Source organism: Canis lupus, chromosome 29 (genome assembly GCF_003254725.2).
Source record: "Canis lupus dingo isolate Sandy chromosome 29, ASM325472v2, whole genome shotgun sequence".
NCBI classification, from domain to species: domain Eukaryota; kingdom Metazoa; phylum Chordata; class Mammalia; order Carnivora; family Canidae; genus Canis; species Canis lupus.
In genome coordinates this window covers 17,686,671-17,707,217 of record NC_064271.1, presented here as the reverse complement: position 1 = coordinate 17,707,217, position 20,547 = coordinate 17,686,671, and the positions used below count along the sequence as shown (strand labels likewise).

Here is a 20,547-nt window from a genome sequence, read left to right as displayed (position 1 = left end):
ATATATATATATATATATATATATATATATATATATATAGCTATTTTCCCCAGTAACTATGATCTGCCCTTTCTTTAGAAAATCAAATTATTGGGCAACCCCGGTAGCTCAGCAGTTTAGCACCGACTTCAGCCCAGGGCGTGATTCTGGAGACCCGGGATCGAGTCCCGCATCGGGCTCCCTGCATGGAGCCTGCTTCTCCCTCTGCCTGTGTCTCTGTCTCTCTCTGTGTCTCTCATGAATAAATAAATAAAATCTTTAAAAAAAATAAAAAAATTTTAAGACCATCAGCAAAATATGCAGACACAAGGAAAACACTATAGTGAAATAAACACATAAAATACCTTCAAAAGGAGAGGGTACTTGCAAATTCTTTGTATTGGTGTTACTAAATATCCTTCCAGGGGAACATCTGTGTTCTTCCGTCCTCCAAGTAGCATGCAGTTCTGCAGTAGAAATAAAAATAATTAATTACATATTTTAAACCTGAAAACATGAAGTTTTCTTCTATCATAAAGTTTTCTGCTAAAAACATGTGAAAGCCTACCTCTATCTCTGAGATGAACCCATGCAATCACAAATAACATTTACAGAAGACAAAGAAGTATTTTCCCATTTCATATTAGTTATAGAAACCAAAATATGTTCTGAGTATATATCCTGAAAATTAATTTATATATATTATCCTGACTATGAAGTCTGAGGGAAAAGAAATAGGATAGAGACAGAGGAATGGATGGATGGATGGAGAGACAGATGGATGAATGGACTAATGGATGAATAAATAATAGACACAAAAATACACAGATCAATTCTGCTTATAAAGGGAGTTGTACTGTAGCTGAATTATGGTGTTATGTTGTGTTGTGTTGTGTTGTGTTGTGCTGTGTTGTAAAGAGCAGGCCTGGAGACAACTGGGTTCTATACATCCTCTGCCACTGACTAGTGATGCAACTTGGGCTGATTTAAGAATGCTAGGGGCAGCCTGGGTGGCTCAGTGGTTTAAGTGCCTGCTTTCAGCCCAGGGCATGATCCTGGAGTCCCAGGATCAAGTCCCATGTCGGGTTCCCTGTATGGAGCTTGCTTCTCCCTCTGCCTGCGTATCTGCCTCTCTGTCTCTCTCTCTCTCTGTCTCTTTCTCACTGTGTCTATCATGAATAAATAAATAAATTAACAAAAAAAAAAAGAATGGTAGTTTTTCTGTCTGTAAAACTGGCAAGTTTCAACCAAGTGATTGCTAAGTCATTTTTAGCTGGCATACCTAGAATACCTGACCAGTGACACTGGCCAGCCAGCCTCAGATAAGGAGGTCAGCTATGATCTCCAAAGAGGCAAGATGAATGGAGAAATCTCAAAATCAGCAGTCAGAGTAGGATGAAATAGAAGAGAAAATCAATTCCGATTAAAAAAAAAAAAAAAAGCCTATACTCTCTGAAGCATCTGTTCTTTATTTTATAGTTTAACCATCAATTAAGAAAAAGATTTGAAACTTGTACCAAATCCTGTTTCTGCAATGCCTATCAGAGTGACTGGTAAAAAGAAAGCTGTCGATAAATATGTAATGAAGGGAGAAAAGGGCCCCTCAAATATCTTACAGATAATTTAGCCAACTTTCTACCACCATTTTAAGATTACTGTCCCATATTAGTGGAGAAGAGAGAGCAAGTGCTGAGCAGGAAAAGATGAAAAAGAAAGACTGAGGGTAGCAGAACAAGCCCTTACTGTCCTAAGCTACTTGGCTCTAGCACCAATCTGTGTATTCAAGTCAGCAAGACTAATATCATCACTTTAAGTTCACTCAGACACTTTAGAAGTAAGTGTTCTGACTCAAGCATGCTCTTTGAGGGCTTCATCCCCTATTGCAATCAGTTTATCAAAATATTCTTTCCAACTCCGCATGGTATTGCCCCCAGAGGAACCGTATGAAACACATCTAGGTATATCCCATTATATTTCCAATGATGTTTCGGTATTCTTTACAAGTCAGCACCTCTTATAAATATGGTCACCCCCTTTACCTAGCTGTGGGTTGAAGTACCCTAAGAAACTCATGACTGCTTAACAACATGCTATTAATGCCTTGTCTAATAGTACTGTACAGATTATGAACTGTCTTCATAATAGCAGAGCTTGGGTTGCCAATTTAGGCTATCTGATGAAAGCCAGCTCTCTCCTAATGTGTTCATGAAGAATGTCTTCTAAATGAGCTCCCAGAGATTTCCCTGATCGTGAAAACTTAACTGAGTTGGCAGCATATACAGGTACCCCAGATAATACCATCACCACATCTGTAAACTCTTACCTGTTTTTCCAAGGGTGATTGTTGTTATTCCCATTTTATAGAAATTGAAAATGACACCAGAGAAATAATGAATTTCCTAAAATCATTTGGATAATTAGTAATCCCTTAGTGCCAGGGCAGGAATTATAAAAGCCAGGTTTCCTATCAGACTGTGCTATAGGATCATCTAAAATCAGCACTCTCGAGACTTTACTGGCATGGCTTGATACAATTCAATTAATAAACTACACCCAGGCAAACAAAGAGTCAACTCTGCTGAGAACAGAATGAATTCACTAAGATGACAAAGTTCTAACACTTTATGAAGAGCCCTAAAATTTTAGTGCCATAGGAGCCCCTTCTGGCTGTGGCAGAGAAAAAGTATCAGTAAATCCTTTTCCCAAAAAACAACTGTAATACTCAGCAAAATTGTCAAATTCCCAGGGCTCTGGAAATCAGCTAAAGTCAAACAAAAAAAAACTAAGAAGTGTTTATTCGTGAAGAGCTGCTGTATTTTCAGGTAAGAACAGTGGGAGTCTATGGCATTCTCACCTGAGCTTCTCCCATCTTCCCCCTGCAGCCCCTTGCCCCCCAATGTCCCCAGGTCACCCTGCACAGTGGCCTTATCAAAACTGTACTTTCACAGTGGCTCTATTGCAGTTGTCCCATCACAGGGGCCCTAACACAGCAATAGGCCCTGAAAACCTGATGGGACTGAAGAGAGGAAAAATCTCACACACAGGGGTGTTGTCAATAAAATTAGCACACTCTATAAGAAAAATGGAGAATCCCCACAATTCTGTTGGTATGAGATCGCAGCCCTCCTTGGAGCAAGTGTCGTTGTGTGCACATGCAGGAAAGACCCAAGGGGGTTCCCATGGAAAGAAACGGTTTTCAGGTCCAGATCTGACCTGAAAACTGCCTGCCCTTTCAATGTCTTCCCCACCGCCCAAACTCAAACATAGATCTATAGACAAGCTGATTAGCAATGCTTGATCACCTCTAACAAATTGCCAACTGAACTAAGTTAAGCAGTCACTGGAGTTACCCCTAAAAAGAAAGGCTAAATTATAAAACAAAAAACAGAGTAGAGATAGCCACTGCACATACAAGAGTCACAAGTTCTCAAATAAAATCCAGGAAAGTTACTAAAAACAAAACAAAACAAAACAAAAACAAACAAACAAACAAAAAAACAATAACCAACTTCAGGAAATAGACATGATAAATTAAGATGCATATTGTTTTTAGAGCAATCACCCCCCAAAAAAAATTTTTTTAATATAGTTTAAAAAAATCAACAGAGAAAGTAAAACAGTACACTAAGGAAGGTAAAGGAGGAACAGAGGAACAACAACAAGAACAAAATAAACACCCATAGAAAAAATAAAATGGAACATGTCAATAAAACAGTATCAATAATTACATTAAAAGTCAATGAATGGAACACTATAATCAAAGGACAGAGTTTGTCAGACCGGATAGAAAAAAGCATGATCTGACTATATAGAGTCTGCCAGAGGTATGACATAAATACCTAAATACATACATACATAAATAATGGAAAAAATATACAAACAGTACAAGAAGCATCATGGCTGTAATAATATCAGGCAAAATAGACTTTATGAAAAGAAATACCCCTAGAGACAAAGAAAAACATGATCAGTAGAAATATAAATACAAGCATTTTTTTAAAGATTTTATTTATTAATTCATGAGAGACACACAAAGAAAGGCAGAGACACAGGCAAAGGGAGAAGCAGGCTCCCTGTGGGAAGCCCAATGCACGACTGGATCCCAGGACTTCAGGACCACGCCCTGTGGCTCAACCGTGGGGCCACCCATGTGCCCACAATACAAGCACTTTCAATGAATACCTGTTTAACAACAGAGACCCAAAACATATAAGACTAAAACTGACATAATTGAAAGGCAAAATAGACAATGTACCAATTCTACCTATAGATTTCAATATCCTACCCTCAATAACTGACAGAGCACCTAGAGGAAAGGACACAGAAGACAAGAATAACATTATGAACAAAAATGACCTAACATTTATAGAATACTCCACCCAACAGCAGCAGAATATGGATAGTTTTTAAGCACACATGGAACATACAGAGAAAGAAGAAGAAGAAAAAAAAAAAAAAAAACAGCTCCAGGACAGACCATATGCTAAGCCATAAAAAAGTCTTAATGAATTTAAAAGGACTTAAATGATTTAAATATGTTCTCTGACTAGAATGGAATTAAATTTAAAAAATCAACTATAAGAAGAAGTTGGAAAAATTCCAATATTGGGAAATAAAATAGCAGAATGTTAAAACTGATGATTCTAAGATATTATCCTACCTGCAAGCTCAAACGTTAACATGCTACAGACTCATGGATGTTGAAAGAACACACAAAAGTCCTAAGGCAGAGATAAAGGACTTTTTTATTCCCTACAGCAACAGTAGCAGGAACAGTACCACCATTTTGGGGCTGATTTCCCAAGCCCCAGTTCCCACATGGCAACACAGGGAAGACCAGGTGGCCCATGCACACAGTCAAGAGGACAAGGGACCTGAGGCTAAGAAATGAGTCTTTCACGATGGCAGCAGACATGAAGGTCCACTGCTTAGGAGGAAGAAAGTATCTCTACCTTCTGAGGCTGCTCGTGATACAAACATCCTTTAAATTGTGGGGCAGAAAAAAGGCAGTCAGTTCCTCTGCTCAGAAAATGTGCAGGAACACAAGTCCATGCAGAACTGCCTTCCAAGACAAACTCTAAATAAAGAATGGACTGAAAACATTACAAAAGAGACTAGACATTTTCAGAAACCGAATGAAAATGAAAACACATGTCAAAATTTATGGAATAAAGTGAAAGCAGTGTATAGGGCAAATTCATAGTTTTAAACACCTCTATTGGAAAAGGCAAAAAGGTCACAATAAAAACTCTTAACAAACTGTGAATATAGTGGAACTTCCTCAACTGGAAAAAGACATCTTTGAAAAAAATCTACAGCTAACATCATACTTAATGATCAAAAAGTGAATGATTTCCCACTAAGATCAGAGAGAAGGTGGGAGTGACTGTTCTTATCACTTCTATTCAACATTGTACTGGTTCTAACCAGTGCAAAAGGTCAGGAAAAAAAAACTATATTGAAAAGGAAGTAGTAAAATTGTCTTTACTCTTACATGACATGATACTATATGTAAAATATCCTAAAGAGTCTACCAAAAAACTACTAGAATTAATACATGAATTTAAACCACAGGTTACAAAAATACACAATAAACAAAAACAAATAAAAGTCAAATGTTTATATGGTAGTCATGAACAATCCAAAAATGAAATTAGGATCCTTCCAGTCACAACAGCATCAAAAAGAGTAAAGTCCTTGGGAATAAAAGTTAACAAAGTAAGTATAAGACCCAAATACAGACTTCTTTATGTAACAAAAACATGTTCATATGAGAAAAATTTAATAAATTGGACTTCAACAAAATGCTAATAATTCTGATTTTCTTTTACTATAAGATTTCATTTATTTATTTGACAGACAGAAAGAAAAAACACAAGCAGGGGAAGTGGCCAGCAGAGGAAGAGGGAGAAGCGGGCTCCCCACAGAGCAGGAAACCCAATGTGGGACTTGATCCCAGGACCCTGGGATAATGACGTGAGCTGAAGGCAGACGCTTAACTGACTGAGTCACCCTGGAGCCCAGAATTTTGATTTTCAAAAGATAATATTTTTAAATGAACAAACCATACTGGGAGGAAGTATTCACAAATTATATGTCAGATACAAAAACTGTACCCAAAATAAAGAACATGTACAGCTCAATATAAGATAAACCTCTCAATTTAAAAATGGACAAAAGATTTGAATAAGCATTTCACCAACAGGATATATGAATGGCTAATAGGAACATAGAAAGCATGCCTGATATCATTGGTCATGAGAGAAATGCAAATAAAAATCACCTTGAGATAAACTACACATCCACTATCACAGCTGTAATTGCAACTGGTAATTGTTGGCAAAGATATAGAGAAACTGTAATTGTACATTGTGGGTGGATATGGCACAGTCACTTTGGCAGATTATCAATGTTAAACATAAACTTATTATGACCTAGTAATTCCACTCTTAGCATCTATCCAAGAGAATGAAAATATCCAAAGATGTGTACGTGGATGTTCATCTCAGCATCATTTATAAAAGAGCTCAAACTGGACATCTCCTGACTTTTTTATATTAACAAATATCTTTCTCAGAAATGATCTTCAAGGTCCGTCATTAATCATAGTTGCTTGCTGACCCAATGTTCACACACTGGCAAATGGATAGACAAAATATGGTATATCCATACAAGGGAATACTATCCAGTAATAAAAAGGAATGGCATATGGATATATGCTATGATGAGGATGAACCTCAAAACATTTTACTCAGTAAAAGAAGTCGGGCATTGAAGATTATAGTCCATTTATGTGAAATATCCAGAAAAGACAAACCATGGAGATCAAAAGTAAATCACCAATTGCCTAGAGTTCATGGTGCTTGTAGAGATGGTCTGTGAGCAGGAATGAGGGACTATTTGGGGCGCTAGAAACCTTTATAACTGGATAATGGGGATGGCTGCTCCATTTCACAATTTGCTGAATAAATATTGTTGACTTGTATACTTATTGTACAAGTAAGTCCTTACTGGCAATTGAATTGTCCAAATTACTGCCAACATGTGCATTTGTTTATGCTCTCCTGAGAAATTAAATATACATTCTTGCTCTTTCTATGAAAAGTGAATAAGGAATGTATGTAGGAGAAAGGTCAATCTTTACATTTCTTTTCTACGATACTCCTGCTCTGTTTCCTTCCTGTGACTGTTCTACTTACAGTTCTCTTAGCAAAAGTAAATGAAACCCTAGGGAGCTGAGGGATTTAAAAGCAATGATGAACTCGGCATAAATGTCTTCTCTCATTAGGAACCTGTAGTTGTCACAAACAATTCACGATCAATCAGGAGAGGGCATCATCAGCGTTTTCCCAGCACAAGCTTCTGCCAACTCTCACTTCTTACATTTATCAAAGGACTCTGGTCTCCTAGCCTGGACACATTAAATGCCCATGGGTAGTTGTTACCCATACTGGTGCTGGTCCTTGGCTCCTTAGTGAGCCCATCAACAAATCCTAGCATATGGTAACACTCTTACATATACTTACCAAAAGAAATGTGCGGATTGTTCTTATTTTGTTAAGTTCAAGAAGCAATTTTTGTGCCTTCTCATGGTTACTACAATATTCATCATAGATACGGAACTTGTCTTTCTGTGAATTAGAATAAGGATAAGTTAGGGTCATGTTAGCAGCCATTTTGAAAGATGAACCTGTGTGATGTTTATGAACAAACTTTATTAAGCGTTGACTATGTTTTGGGAGCTTTACTGTATGTATATCAATTTTCTCTGATCCATGAAGAATAGCCTAGGAAAAAAGATTATATTGGCTAATGTCCACTATGAGTATTCAATAATAGGTAAATGAACCAAATGGTAGCAAATTACTGAGAAGAGAGTACTTAGCTTTACTAAAAGGATTCAGATAGAGCTTTTTTTTTTAAGATTTTATTTATTTACTCATGAGAGACACAGAGAGAGAGACAGAGACAGAGACACAGGCAGAGGGAGAAGCAGGCTCCATTGGGACTCGATCCTGGGTCGAGTCAAGCCCCAGGCTGAAGGCGGCGCTAAACTGCTGAGCCATCGGGCTGCCCCAGATAGAGTTTTTTTTAAAAAAAAGGGGTATTTGAGCAAGGTCCAAAGAGATGAATCTATGATTCCCAGGCAGGGAGAGGGAAGAAAGCATTTTGGGGAGAGGGAAAAGCATGTAACAGGTCAAATAGGAATAGAGAGACATGGTACCCTGCAGTTCATTTGCACCAATCTGGACAGTTGTGTTTAAGACAGATACGGACAAACAGCAGAATATTCAGCAATGAATATTCTGAATTCAGAGTATTCTTCAGGTGATGAAGATGGTGGACTGTGGAAACACTACATATGAGAGGTCATTTCAAACAGAAATTATTTGTTAGTATAATAAAGTAAGGAAATGGTAGCTACTTTCAGATAGCTGTCCTAATGTAAAGGATTTACAACTCTATGTAGCTCCAGAACACAGAACTAAGACCACTAGGTAGAAACTGCAAGGGCAATGATGGGCAGAGGTAGGCAGATTCAGGATTAACATAAAATTTTCTAATAGCTAGAGCTATCACAAAAAGTGATCAGGTAGGAACAAAATAAGCGAACTTCGTATTTGCCAAAGAAAGAGTACTTTCAAAAAGAGAATAATGTGATCTCTGAGCATCCTCACATCATTAGATTTGCTCTCATTGGCTATGATTAGTACCTATCAAAGCAGTACCAAGAAGAGAAAGACACAGAAAATATATTGATCAAGTATTAGAACAGAAGTATGTCCTCTGAAATTTCAAAGGCATGCATTTGGAAAGCAACACTGAGTGCTATTTTGTAAAGCCAGGAGAAAATATATTGAATTACTTACTTCAAGAAATGGTATGACCCAGAATGAAACAAACTTCAGAAATAGTTTGGATAAATTCATGGATGACAGATTCATAGTGTGTTACTGAGGAAATGGATGTCAGGGTGCAAGATTCCCATGTGCAGCCCTGGACTGAGAAAGCAAATACTCCAGCTGGCAGATTTGAATTCTTTCATGAAAGGGAACAGTTTGGATTAAGGAGACACAAACATGCATGGTTTCCAATCATGCCCAAGGAAAGCACAGCTTGATCCTCCTATTCCAAGGAGGAATTTTATTTAATAAAATTACCTTTATGAAAATATTCCCTGATTATAAAAAGAACATATGCAGGGTCTACAGACCCAGAAACTATACACAGTTACTTTTATAAAGGCTAAATAGAAATAAAAATAAACAAAAAGTGATTTCTGTGACAAAATACTCTCATGCATTTTTAAATAAAACATTAATTATATAGCATTTTGGTAAAGAAAGGACTTCAGATTGGTAGTCTGAAAATTAGCATCAGTGGAATGGTATAAATAGCAGCACTTTTTTTTTGGATGAATGGCCTTTAGTTCTGAAAACAATTTTCATTTTACAGGTGACTTTTTACTTTATAAATCAATTGCACAAATAATTCCAACTATCATATCCAAAAAGATGGACATGATCACATAAGAGTGACACATCTTTTGAAACAACTGAGCACCAACTGATTATTTTTCTGCATCACTCTGTACAGCTTCTAAGACACCATCCTTAAGAAACATCGGATTCAGGCATATGTGTACCTAGGGTGACCGGGTTTGTTCACCTGCAGGTCTGTCACCAATCAATTAACAAGGGAACATTCTGACTACAAAAGGCTCATCACGCCACATTATAAGAGGAAGGATTTTCTGCCTCAGAAGGGAAATGCTCTATGTTTGAGAGAAACATAAAAATCCATTCATTATGAACAGCCTGAATATTCATTAGAATTCAAAGCTACAGAGGATGCGAAGAACTAACTTGTTGGGAAAAAGAAAAGGCTGTTTATTCTTCGCTGAATAAAATGGATGATGTGAGGCCCTCACCCCTTTTCTGGCTCTCAGTGGAAGATTTCACTGGCCTTAAAAGACCCCAAACTTTCGGTGTCACATTTTACTCCTAATGCTGAATTCCCACCTACTACTATGCCAAAAGCGAAACCTTAAAATCTAGGGGGAAAGAGCTTTTAAAATAAACAGAAATTTATCCTACAAAGTGAAGAAAGCAGGTTCCCACTTCTTGTTGAGCGTTAGGTTCTGGATGTAGGCATTCTTCCACGACTTTTAAAAACTCCTTATGTACTGCAAGGATGTCTTCAATGTTTGAGAACAGCATCTGCAAATAAATGTAAGTGCAACAGTGAAGCAGGTTAGGGGGAAAAAAAAGGTCCAAGAGTACAGTATTCTCTTTCCAAGCTGAACACTTCAGGGCATAGCTATCCTTCCCACCCACCCAGAGGGCCAAGCGCCAATTTTGTCTGGACATCCTCTCCACTCCCACACAACTCTGGGAACCAGGAACCTATTCCTGGCTCTCAGGAAAAGCTTGAGTGACTAAATCCAAGCATGACAGTCCCCACCCAATTAGTGAGAATGGGCCGCAGGTAACATAGTATAGGACGGATCTGCTGGCAGGCTTTGTGGGGCCAGGGCTTCTTTGCTTTTTGGAAGGGCAACCTGGAATGGACAGCCCTCCTCCCCTCTGGAAATGACAGCTGGGACAGCTCCAGGGTCATTTTGCAGCTACAAGAGGAGCCAGCCCAGAGGCAAAGCTGATAACCTGGAGGGTGCAGGGAAGAGTTAGACAGAACCTGGCAATCTTATTGACCTCCCTGAGTTCTGTCTGGAGTACTCAATATGAGAGCTGAAGCATCTTCAAGTCATTTGAATAAGTGACTTCTGCTTGCAACCAAAAGCACAAAACTAAAATACTCCCATGGTAAGGAGAATTTTAAAGTGACTATTTATTTATGAAAAAATAGTCAGAAGGGCCTATAAAATCCTTGGGAATTTTTTTTTTATTTTTAGTAAAGTAAAATAGCAAATCAGTACCAAAAATTAAGTATCAATGATAATTTATACAACTTGAATAGGTAATAACAGTAGTGCAATTAATTTTCATTTACCTCCTCCCCCTTTACAAAACTCTTAATAACCTTCCTGCCCTGCAGCTTAAAAGGAAATGCTTATACATTTGTTTCTGAGTTGAAGATATTATGCAGGCTTTTTCTGCACCACTGAACCATCTAAATCATTTGTTCTTTGGTGATCAGACAATGGAAGTTGCATTTGTCCACATCTTGCCTCCCTAAGCCAACTCCAGCAATGCTCTTACACACGGTGCTGCTCTCTCCCTCTCACAGGCACTGGGGTTCTCAGTCGTGGGTTTGTTTTTCTTCCTCTGTCCTAAGGCCTTGGCAAAAAAGTTCCCCATCCTCTTAACCCTCTGTTTCATTTCCCAAACCCTCCTTTCCCTTTTTCTCAGTGTCGCCCACACAAGTGACTGGCAGGGAACTTATATTGGAACTGAGGATAAACTAAAGAAGTTAAAGTAACATCCCCCAGATAAAAGTTTAACTAAGGGGAACGCGTGCTTGTGTTGAGCACCAACTGCATCTCCTCACCTTCACTGTTTCTTCTGTTACATTTTTGTCAATTTTTGATGCAGCACACTGGTTCATTCGGTGTAAGAATGCCTGCATGAAACAAAAAAAGAAATATTATGAAGGCAACATTAGGTTAATAAAATAACAGGGTGTTGATGAAAACTAAATATTTTACAGGAAACCAAAGTTTAAAAAATCCAATAACTGTTGAGAAGAAGAGTTTTGTCGTAAAAGGTGAAACCCTTGTTCACTGTGGTTCCTACCTGGGAATTATATCCTTCATAGTTTTGGGGCAGGACCAAAAGTGATCATGTATATATGAACTGAATTTATTCACCAGGAGGATCTCAAACGTTCTGTGGCAAACACTTGAGTCAAATGTTTCCTAAACTTCTAAGTCTTGTGAAGCACAAAAAGACCAAAATATATTGAAAAATGGGAATTTTTATTTAAAAAAAAAAATGGCCAGAAATTCCAAAGTGACCCTTTTGGAATTGAGAGAGAGATTGAGTGAAGGAGGTAGGGAGGAAAAGAAAGAGAGAGATAGAGAGTGAAAGAGAGACAGAGAAGGTGACTCTTCAAAGAGCAATGGAAGGATTTCCCTTCCCCTCTTATCTACCCCCTCCCAAGTTTTAGGAAGCCAGATTTTGTATTTCTGGGATCAGGTCAGGGCTCTCCATAGCTCTATGATAGGCAAATAAGTTCCTCAGTATTTCAAAGATCTGCATTCTTCTTAATAAGTTATTAAGCTTGGGCCCATGACTATTACTTTTGCAAAGGAAAAGAAGGGCAAAAAAAGTTATTTATATTAGGTCTTAAAAGAGAAAATTTGGAAGGAAAAGGAGAAGTGATTTTCCATCCAGCAAATCTGGCTTGTGTCTTCAAGACTTTGTTCATTAACTATCTAGTGACCAGGAGAAATCACTGCTTCCCTTGTTTGTCTTAAGAACTTCAGCCACTACCAGCCAAGTTGGGGTGTGATTACAGTCTACCAATCCCCAGGGCACATAGCAGCTCCAAGGAATCTCTGGAAACTATATCAAACAAATGAAGTTTAAAGTAAGAATCTCATTTTTGACACGCTATATTTACAAAGATTTAAGAAATTAAGAAAACCCAGTATGCTTCATAACACTCCAAGGTTATCACCCTCAAGGACATTGATAGTAAGACTATAAAGTGGCACAGGGGCATCTCGGTGGCTCAGTTGGTTAAGCATCTGACTCTTGATTTCAGCTGAGGTCATGATCTCAGGATTGTGAGACTGAATCCCACATCAGGCTCCGTGTTGATTCTGGAGCCTACTTAAGACTCTCTCTTTCCCTCTCTCTCTCTGCACATCCCCCTCTAAAAAAGAGTATAAATGGCAAAACATTTCTGAGGTACAACTTGACAATATATCTCAATTTTTTAAATGAGTATTCCCTTTAACACAGCAATTCTATCTCTAGGAATTTATCCTAAGAAAACATTCAGGCAAGGGGTTACAGTATATTGACTACAAAAATGGAAACACTGGAAACAACCTCAATGCCCAATAATAATGTAATCAAATATATTATGGTACATGCAAATTATAAAATACATGCAGAGCTATAATCATAAATGGAACATGATATAAACAAGTGTATATAAGACAGATGTCTATAAAATATTGTTTGCTGAAAAAATTTACTAAGCAATTTTTTTGATAGGTACACATATAGGTACACACATATACATATTACATATTAGTATGTACACATAAATATAAATGCATAATAGTAGTATTCATTCAAACTAAGAAAAAATATGCAGCATATATCAAAATACAACAGTAGTTAAAGGTGATCTTTATACACTTTCTTATGCTCAGAATATTTGGCTGTAAGCATACTGTAATGTTGATAAAAAGAAAACAAAAACTATTTAAAAGAAACAAAATAGGGATGCCTGGGTGACTCAATGGTTGAGCATCTGTCTTTGGCTCAAGTCGTGATCCTAGGGACCTAGGATCAAGTTGCGCATCAGGGTCCCCACAGAGAGCTTGCTTCTCCCTCTGCCTAAGTCTCTGCCTCTCTCTGCCTGTGTCTGTCATGAATAAATAAATAAAATCTTAATTTAAAAAAAGAAGCAAAATAAGTGAGCCATAGGATCTCATTCCTGGCATTAGCTTCAGACACATCTCTATTCTTGATTCGATCAGTTCATGTTTCAGAGTCTATAACTACAAAGCCATATTAGTACGAACAGCCTCAACAGAATGAAATAATTCAACTGAATTAAATAAACTGAATAAGAAAGTACTGGATGTCACTTTTTTTTTTTTTTACTGGGAACATGTGATATAATTTTTGAACTATTATCTAGAGTTAGGTGTAATTGCTAATGAAAAGAGATTTTGAATTTTCTGACTTTGCCCATTTTAATTAGTATTAGTTTAATTTTTAATTTATTTTTGGTTTTATTGAATATTTTCCATAGACTCATACCAAAAATGCTCCTTTAGTTCTTTCCATTTAGTCTTAAAATGACATGATGGTGCTGTCGCCTAGTTTACATTTCATGTTGACCACACAGTAAACAGGTAACCTCTCGTGCAAGCAAAGCTGAAAGTTCACCTCTACATTTATAAACCTTTTCTTCATAAATTGAACTCAGTCACATTCTGAAGTCCATAAATTAAAGTTGGGAGGCAGCACAAATGAATCAAAATATGAGTTAGAAGGGGATATACAAACTAAGAAAGTAAACTATATCGTTATCTGACTTTTTATCTTCTTTGCCTCCGTGACAACATGGGACTTTTTGTTTAACTGTATATGAAAGAAAACATGGAACTTGTTAGCATTTCTGATCAAACATGTATCTTCCTAAGAGCTTCACTTTATATACAGTTAAGGCAGAGTTCAGATTGTTTACCTAGAGTACAAAATCATGAAAACTGACATTTTTTACAAAATGTGAAAGTCTTCCTTCTTTAAGATAAAGAAAAATTACGTTTTCAGAATCCTCTTTTAACAACCAGAATCTACAAAGTCCTTTCAGACTTTGTAATTGGAGCATTAAATTTTTCTCTGATCAGTCAAAGAAGCATTAATACACTAACTACGAAAATACATGAGGGATTTAATATGCTGTTTTATCTCTGCATTCATTCATTCCCTTTGGTCCAGAATTTCATCAGAATTAGATCATCTTCACTTTGATACAAATACACTGAAAATAAGTACTGGAAAAAGCTTGTAATGCCAGTGGCTCTCAAACTTTTTATTGTGTGCAAGACTCAAAGAGTTTCTTCTAAATACAGATTCCTCTATCCCCAGAAGGTTCAGTTCAGTAGACGGGTTGAGGATCCAGAAATCTGCATTTTGAGTAAGTTCCCTAGATGATTCTGTTACAGTTGGTCCAGAGATCACATCTGATGAACATTTCTTTAAGTTTATTCTTCCAAAGACTAAAGAAACAGACTTTGAGGAAGCAAGTAAATGACTCTCAACAAAGAGAATGGGTTCAGTTACTTCAACTTGACTTTCAAACCCTATTGTCCACTCCCTCTAGGCCCAATACCCTCTGGCTCTGCTACTTGGCGTTCCTGATATCCCCACCAGAGGAACTTCCCTCCAACCATGAAAATCAAATCTGGGCTGCATAAGTGGGGCATAATAATCTCTGAAGGATAGAGAGATGCAGAGACTAGTGAGATAAGACAAAGTTCCACTTGGAGGAAGTGAGACTCCCAGGTGCCCCTCCTTGTACCTTCCAGTTTGCAGGTATGTTAGCATGTACTCGGTTTGTCAGCATTCCCCTAACAATGATTATACAACACATTCCTAAATATCTCTCTAGTCAGGGGCTTCTTTTTTCCTACAGAGAGCAGAACTCTTCATCTTCATTTCAATTTGCTCCATATTGTTTTCTTCCTGTCATGTATTTGGTATAATAGGATAAATGCCATACATTAATCAAAGTTTAAGAAAGCTAAAAATGTCACAAATTTGCAACCAAAAAGTAATAGAAGGAAAAAACTCATTAAGATATAAGGGGGAGAAGATAGCACTCTCCTTCCTCCATGTCTGCCTATCTGGACCATTGCATGCTTCAAAGGTAAGGCAAAGTCCATGATGAGTTTTATTCTCAGAATGCACCCATTTATTTTAAAATTTGGATGTACCAATTAATCTCCTTCAACTTATTTTTTGTCCTCCCCATTCTTTCCATTGGTCAGGCACACACAGTAAGTAGATCACTCAAAAGTCACACAGATATGTTCATTGCTATAACGTTTTCAGATGATTGTGGATATTCTTCTTTAATACAACACCAAAACTCAGTAAGTGGTAGTTTCTTAAAGGTTAGTCATGAATTTTAATCCAAAATCAACTATATCAGGGATCTCTGGGTGGCGCAGCGGTTTAGCGCCTGCCTTTGGCCCAGGGCGCGATCCTGGAGACCCGGGATCGAATCCCACGTCGGGCTCCCGGTGCATGGAGCCTGCTTCTCCCTCTGCCTATGTCTCTGCCTCTCTCTCTCTTTCTCTCTGTGACTATCATAAATAAATAAAAAAAAATTTAAAAAAAATCAACTATATCAGTGAACTTTTCATACTCTATTAAATTAAAACCAATTGATCTATCTTATAATTTGAAGGGATCTATTACCTATGCTTGATGCTAGAAATTTCTTTAACAATGATTCACTGGGAGTTATACATATCTTCAATATATTAACACATTTTGTTATTTAATATCAAAGAAAAACCACATCACTTAGTTAATAACAATATCCAACTCAAGAGAAAAGTCTTTAAGGGGCAGCCCAGGTGGCTCAGAGGTTTAGTGCCACCTTCAGTCCAGGACGTGATCCCAGAGACCTGGGATCGAGTCCCACATCAGGCTCCCTGCATGGAGCCTGCTTCTCCTTCTGCCTGTGTCTCTGCCTCTCTGTTCTGTGTGTCTCTATGAATAAATAAATAAAATCTTTAAGTATCAAACTCATTGTATAGAGCTAATAGAAATAAATTTTTCAAAATCCTAAATTCACTTGCAAACTTGAATTTATCATCATCAACAAATGCTATCAGTTGTTTTCTTTGAAGTGACAGGTTTACCTCATTCTTTTTTGAAAAAACTATCTGCCAAATACTCAAATGCCCTGAAACTGAACTATAGTTTACCTCACAGTTGTTATTTCAAAAAAATATAAGATTCCATAGCAACTCAATCACAAATTCTAACCCTGGAGACAATCATAATATTTGAGTACACAGCAGAAGTACCTAGATATATTTCCCATTTCATTACACAGAATATTAAAAAGGCATGTGCTCAAGAGTCATGACTTATTAAAATTATCAATTTTTACAGTTTTAAGTGAAATTTGCATCCACTTGCCATTCTCCCATGAGTGAGGACAGGGAATTATATAGTGACTACTCCTACAGTTTGATGCCACTGCCCTGATTTACACTAAAACAACAGCAGTTTTATACACTACTGATTTTCCCCCAATAGTGCAGGCAACAATATAGTGGAGGGGGAAAAAAAAAGCAAATAAGTCTCAGTGTTACCACAAAAATAGTTTTAACCTTACATATTCCCTGAAAGGATTTTATAAAACCCCAAAAAACAGCAAAGCACATGTTGAGAACCACTGTTTTAGGTGAATAAAATATATCAATAAATGAAATAGTGAGGAATTTCTGTTTATATTTTACTGGGGGGAGATGGACAATTTGCAATAAACAAACATATTTGGCATATTAGAAGCTAGGTGCTAAAACTGAGCAATGAATTTACTGTAATAATAAAAACATATCTACGCACACTTGAAAAAACATATAATAATTATTAAATTTTACCAAACATTTAAGAAATAAATGATACCAAATCTCTATAATCACTTTCAGAAGATAGGAGTAGAGGAAATACTTCCTAACTTGTTCTATGAGGTCAGCATTACCCTACTACCAAAACCAAAGACTTCACAAGAAAATTACAGGCCAATATCTCTTATAAATATAGATGCAAAAGTTCTAAGCAAAATGTTAGCAAATAAAAGTCAAAAATGTATAAAACAATTGTATGCCACAACCAAGGGGAATTTGTTCCAGGTAGGCAAAGCTGGTTAACATTCTAAAATCAATTAATGAAATCCATCACATTGCCTGTATGAAAAGAAAAATCATATGATCTGACCAACAGATGCAAAACAAAAGCATTTGACATATCCAACACCCACTCATGATAAATACTCAGTAAACTAAGAATACAGAGGAATGTCCTCAACATTATTTTTTTTTAAATCCTTTAAAAAAACCTACAGCTGAGACACCTGGGTGGCTCAGCAGTTAAGTGTCTCTGCCTTTGGCTCAGGGCATGATCCTGGAGTTCTGGAATTGAGTCCCACATGGGCTCCCTGCATGGAGCCTGCCTTTCCCTCTGCCTATGTCTCTGCCTCTCTCTTTCTGTGTCTCTCATGAATAAATAAATAAAATATTTTTTTAAAAACCCTACAGCTAACATCATATATAATGATGAGAAACTAGAGGCTTTCCCATTATAATTAGGACCAAGGCAAGAATGTCTCCTGTCACCACTCCTTTTTAGCATTGTCCTGTATTTCGTAACTAATACGGTAAGATAAAATGTGAAATAAAAGGTATATAGGTTGGAAAGGAAAAGTAAAACTGTCTTTGTTCACAAATGATATCTTTGTGAAAAGTCCAAAAGAATTGACCAAAAAAACTCCTGGAACTTATAAGCTGTTATAGCAAGGTTGCAGGATACAAGGTTAATATACAAAAGTCAATCACTTTCCTCTGCACCAGCAAAGAACAAATGGAACTTTAAATTAAAAGCACAGTACCATTTACATTAGCACCTTCAAAAATGAAATACTTAGGTATATATCTAACAAAATTTGTACAACATGAGGAGAACTATAGAACTCTGATAAAAAATATCAAAAGAAAGACTAAATGAAAAGATAGTCCACATTCATAGATAGGAAGACTCAATAATGTCAAGATGCTAGTTCTTCTCAACCTGATCTGTAGATTTAACATGATTCTAATCAAAATTCCAGCAAGTTATTTTGTGGATATCAACAAAATGATTAAAAGTTTATATGGAGAGACTCAGAATTGCCAAAACAATATTAAAGAACAAGAGCAAAGTCAGAGGACTGACACTTCCTAAATTCAAGCCTTATTATAAAGCTACAGTAAACAGTATGGATTTGGTTGAAGAAAAGGAAAATAGATAAATGGACTACAACAGAGAGCCCCATAACAGACTCACACAAATATAGTCAACTAATCTTTGACAAAGGAGCAAAGGCTATCCAATGGAGAAATGACTATCTTTTAACAAATGATGCTGGAACAACTGAACATCCATATATGAAAAGACAAAAAAAGAATCTAGACACAGACCTTCAGAAGAATTACACATTACCTCAAAGCTCCTAGAATTAACATAGGAGAAAATTTCTAGATGAACCTGAGTATAGTGATGTCTTTTATAGACAGAACACCAAAGGCATGATCCATAAAAGAAAATATTGATAAGCCAGATATCATTAAAATTAAAAACTTCTCCATGTATGACGAGAAAATGAGAAGACAAGCCACAAACTGAGAGAAAATATTTCCTTAAGAAATATATGACATTTCTTAATGGTCGAGCATCTGCCTTTGGCTCAGGTCATGATCCTGAGGTCCTGGGATTGAGTCCTGCATCAGGCTCCCTGCGGGGAGCCTGCTTCTCCCTCTGCCTAGGTCTCCACCTCTCTCTGTGTGTCTCTGATGAATAAATAGATAAAATCTTTTAAAAAAATTTTTAAAAAGAAATATATGACATGTATGATAAAGAACTACTATACAAAATGTACAAAGAACTTGCAAAGCTCAACAATAAGAATGTCAACAACCAAATCAAAAATTGGGCAGAACTGAACAGACACTTCACCAAAGAAGACGTACTGATAATATAAATAAGTAAACATATAAAAAGATGCTCAAATCTTAGGTCATGAGGCAACTGCAAATTCAAACAACAATGAGATACTACATACCAATCAGAAAGGACAAAATCCAAAATACTGACAGTGCCAAAGGCTGGTAAGGATGTGGAATAATCAGGAACTCTCATTCATTATCTTGTGGGAATGCAAAATGATACAGCCATTTTGGAAAACAATCTGGCGTATTCTTACCATAAATGTTCTTACCGTACAATTCAGCAATCGTGTTCTTTAGAAGTTACCTAAATGAGTTGAAAATTTATCCACAACAAAAACTGCACCTGGATGTTCACAGCAGCTGTATTCATAATTGACAAAAGTTGGAAACAAACAAGATGTTCTTCAGTATGAATGGATAAATACATCCAGACAATGGAATATATTCATCCTAAAAAGAAATGAGCATGATCTGGCCCCTCCCTCTTCTCATACTCTGTTTCATCCCAGCTTCCCCATTCTGGACCACTGCCCAACCAAATCACCTTCCCGCTCTTCCCCAACAAGCCATGCATACTTCCTCCTTAGCATCTTTTCACAACCTGCTTCCTCTGCTTACAACACTCTTCATCTGGCTGCCTCCTGCTGTCACTCAGTTCTCAGCTCAGGTCTCTCATGGCCATCCAGTCTGATGTGTTTCCTTTCCCAAGCCCCTCACGCCCTATCTACCCCATTACTTTATTTATGTTATGGCACTATCTGCTCCTCCACGTCCCATTTTATATATTTGTTTATTTACTAGTCTCCCACACTGGTACTAGAGCTCTTTGAAGCCAGTCTGCCTGCTTTGCTCACTCCGGTTTCCCCAATATCTCCAACAATGCCTGGCACTTGGTAAGGTCTCAACAAACTTTAGTGGTATAAGTAAAGAACTGTTCCTTCACTAGAGGGCTTTGGTTTCCAAAGACCACCAGACAGTGTAGTATCAATTCCCCTAGTGTGTTATCTTCACAAATATTCATCAGCAACTTGGAATATAGGAATATCATATAATCTTTTCCTTTTTGATCACCATACACCAGGGTTTCTCAACATTAACAGTCTTGACATTTGTGCCAGAAAAATCTTGGTTGTAGG

At 37.1% G+C, this 20,547-nt stretch overlaps 1 protein-coding gene across 1 annotated transcript in view; it reads right to left on the bottom strand.

Moving 5' to 3' along the window:
* PREX2 (phosphatidylinositol-3,4,5-trisphosphate dependent Rac exchange factor 2) overlaps positions 1-20,547 on the bottom strand; it is a 288,100-nt gene that overhangs the window by 205,587 nt on the left and 61,966 nt on the right. The window contains exons 2-5 of the mRNA XM_025477924.3: positions 11,488-11,559; positions 10,077-10,199; positions 7,506-7,610; positions 345-446 (exon numbers count right to left, since the gene is read on the bottom strand). Coding sequence (XP_025333709.1) covers positions 345-446; positions 7,506-7,610; positions 10,077-10,199; positions 11,488-11,559 — 402 coding nt within the window. The remainder of the gene's footprint in view (positions 1-344; positions 447-7,505; positions 7,611-10,076; positions 10,200-11,487; positions 11,560-20,547) is intronic.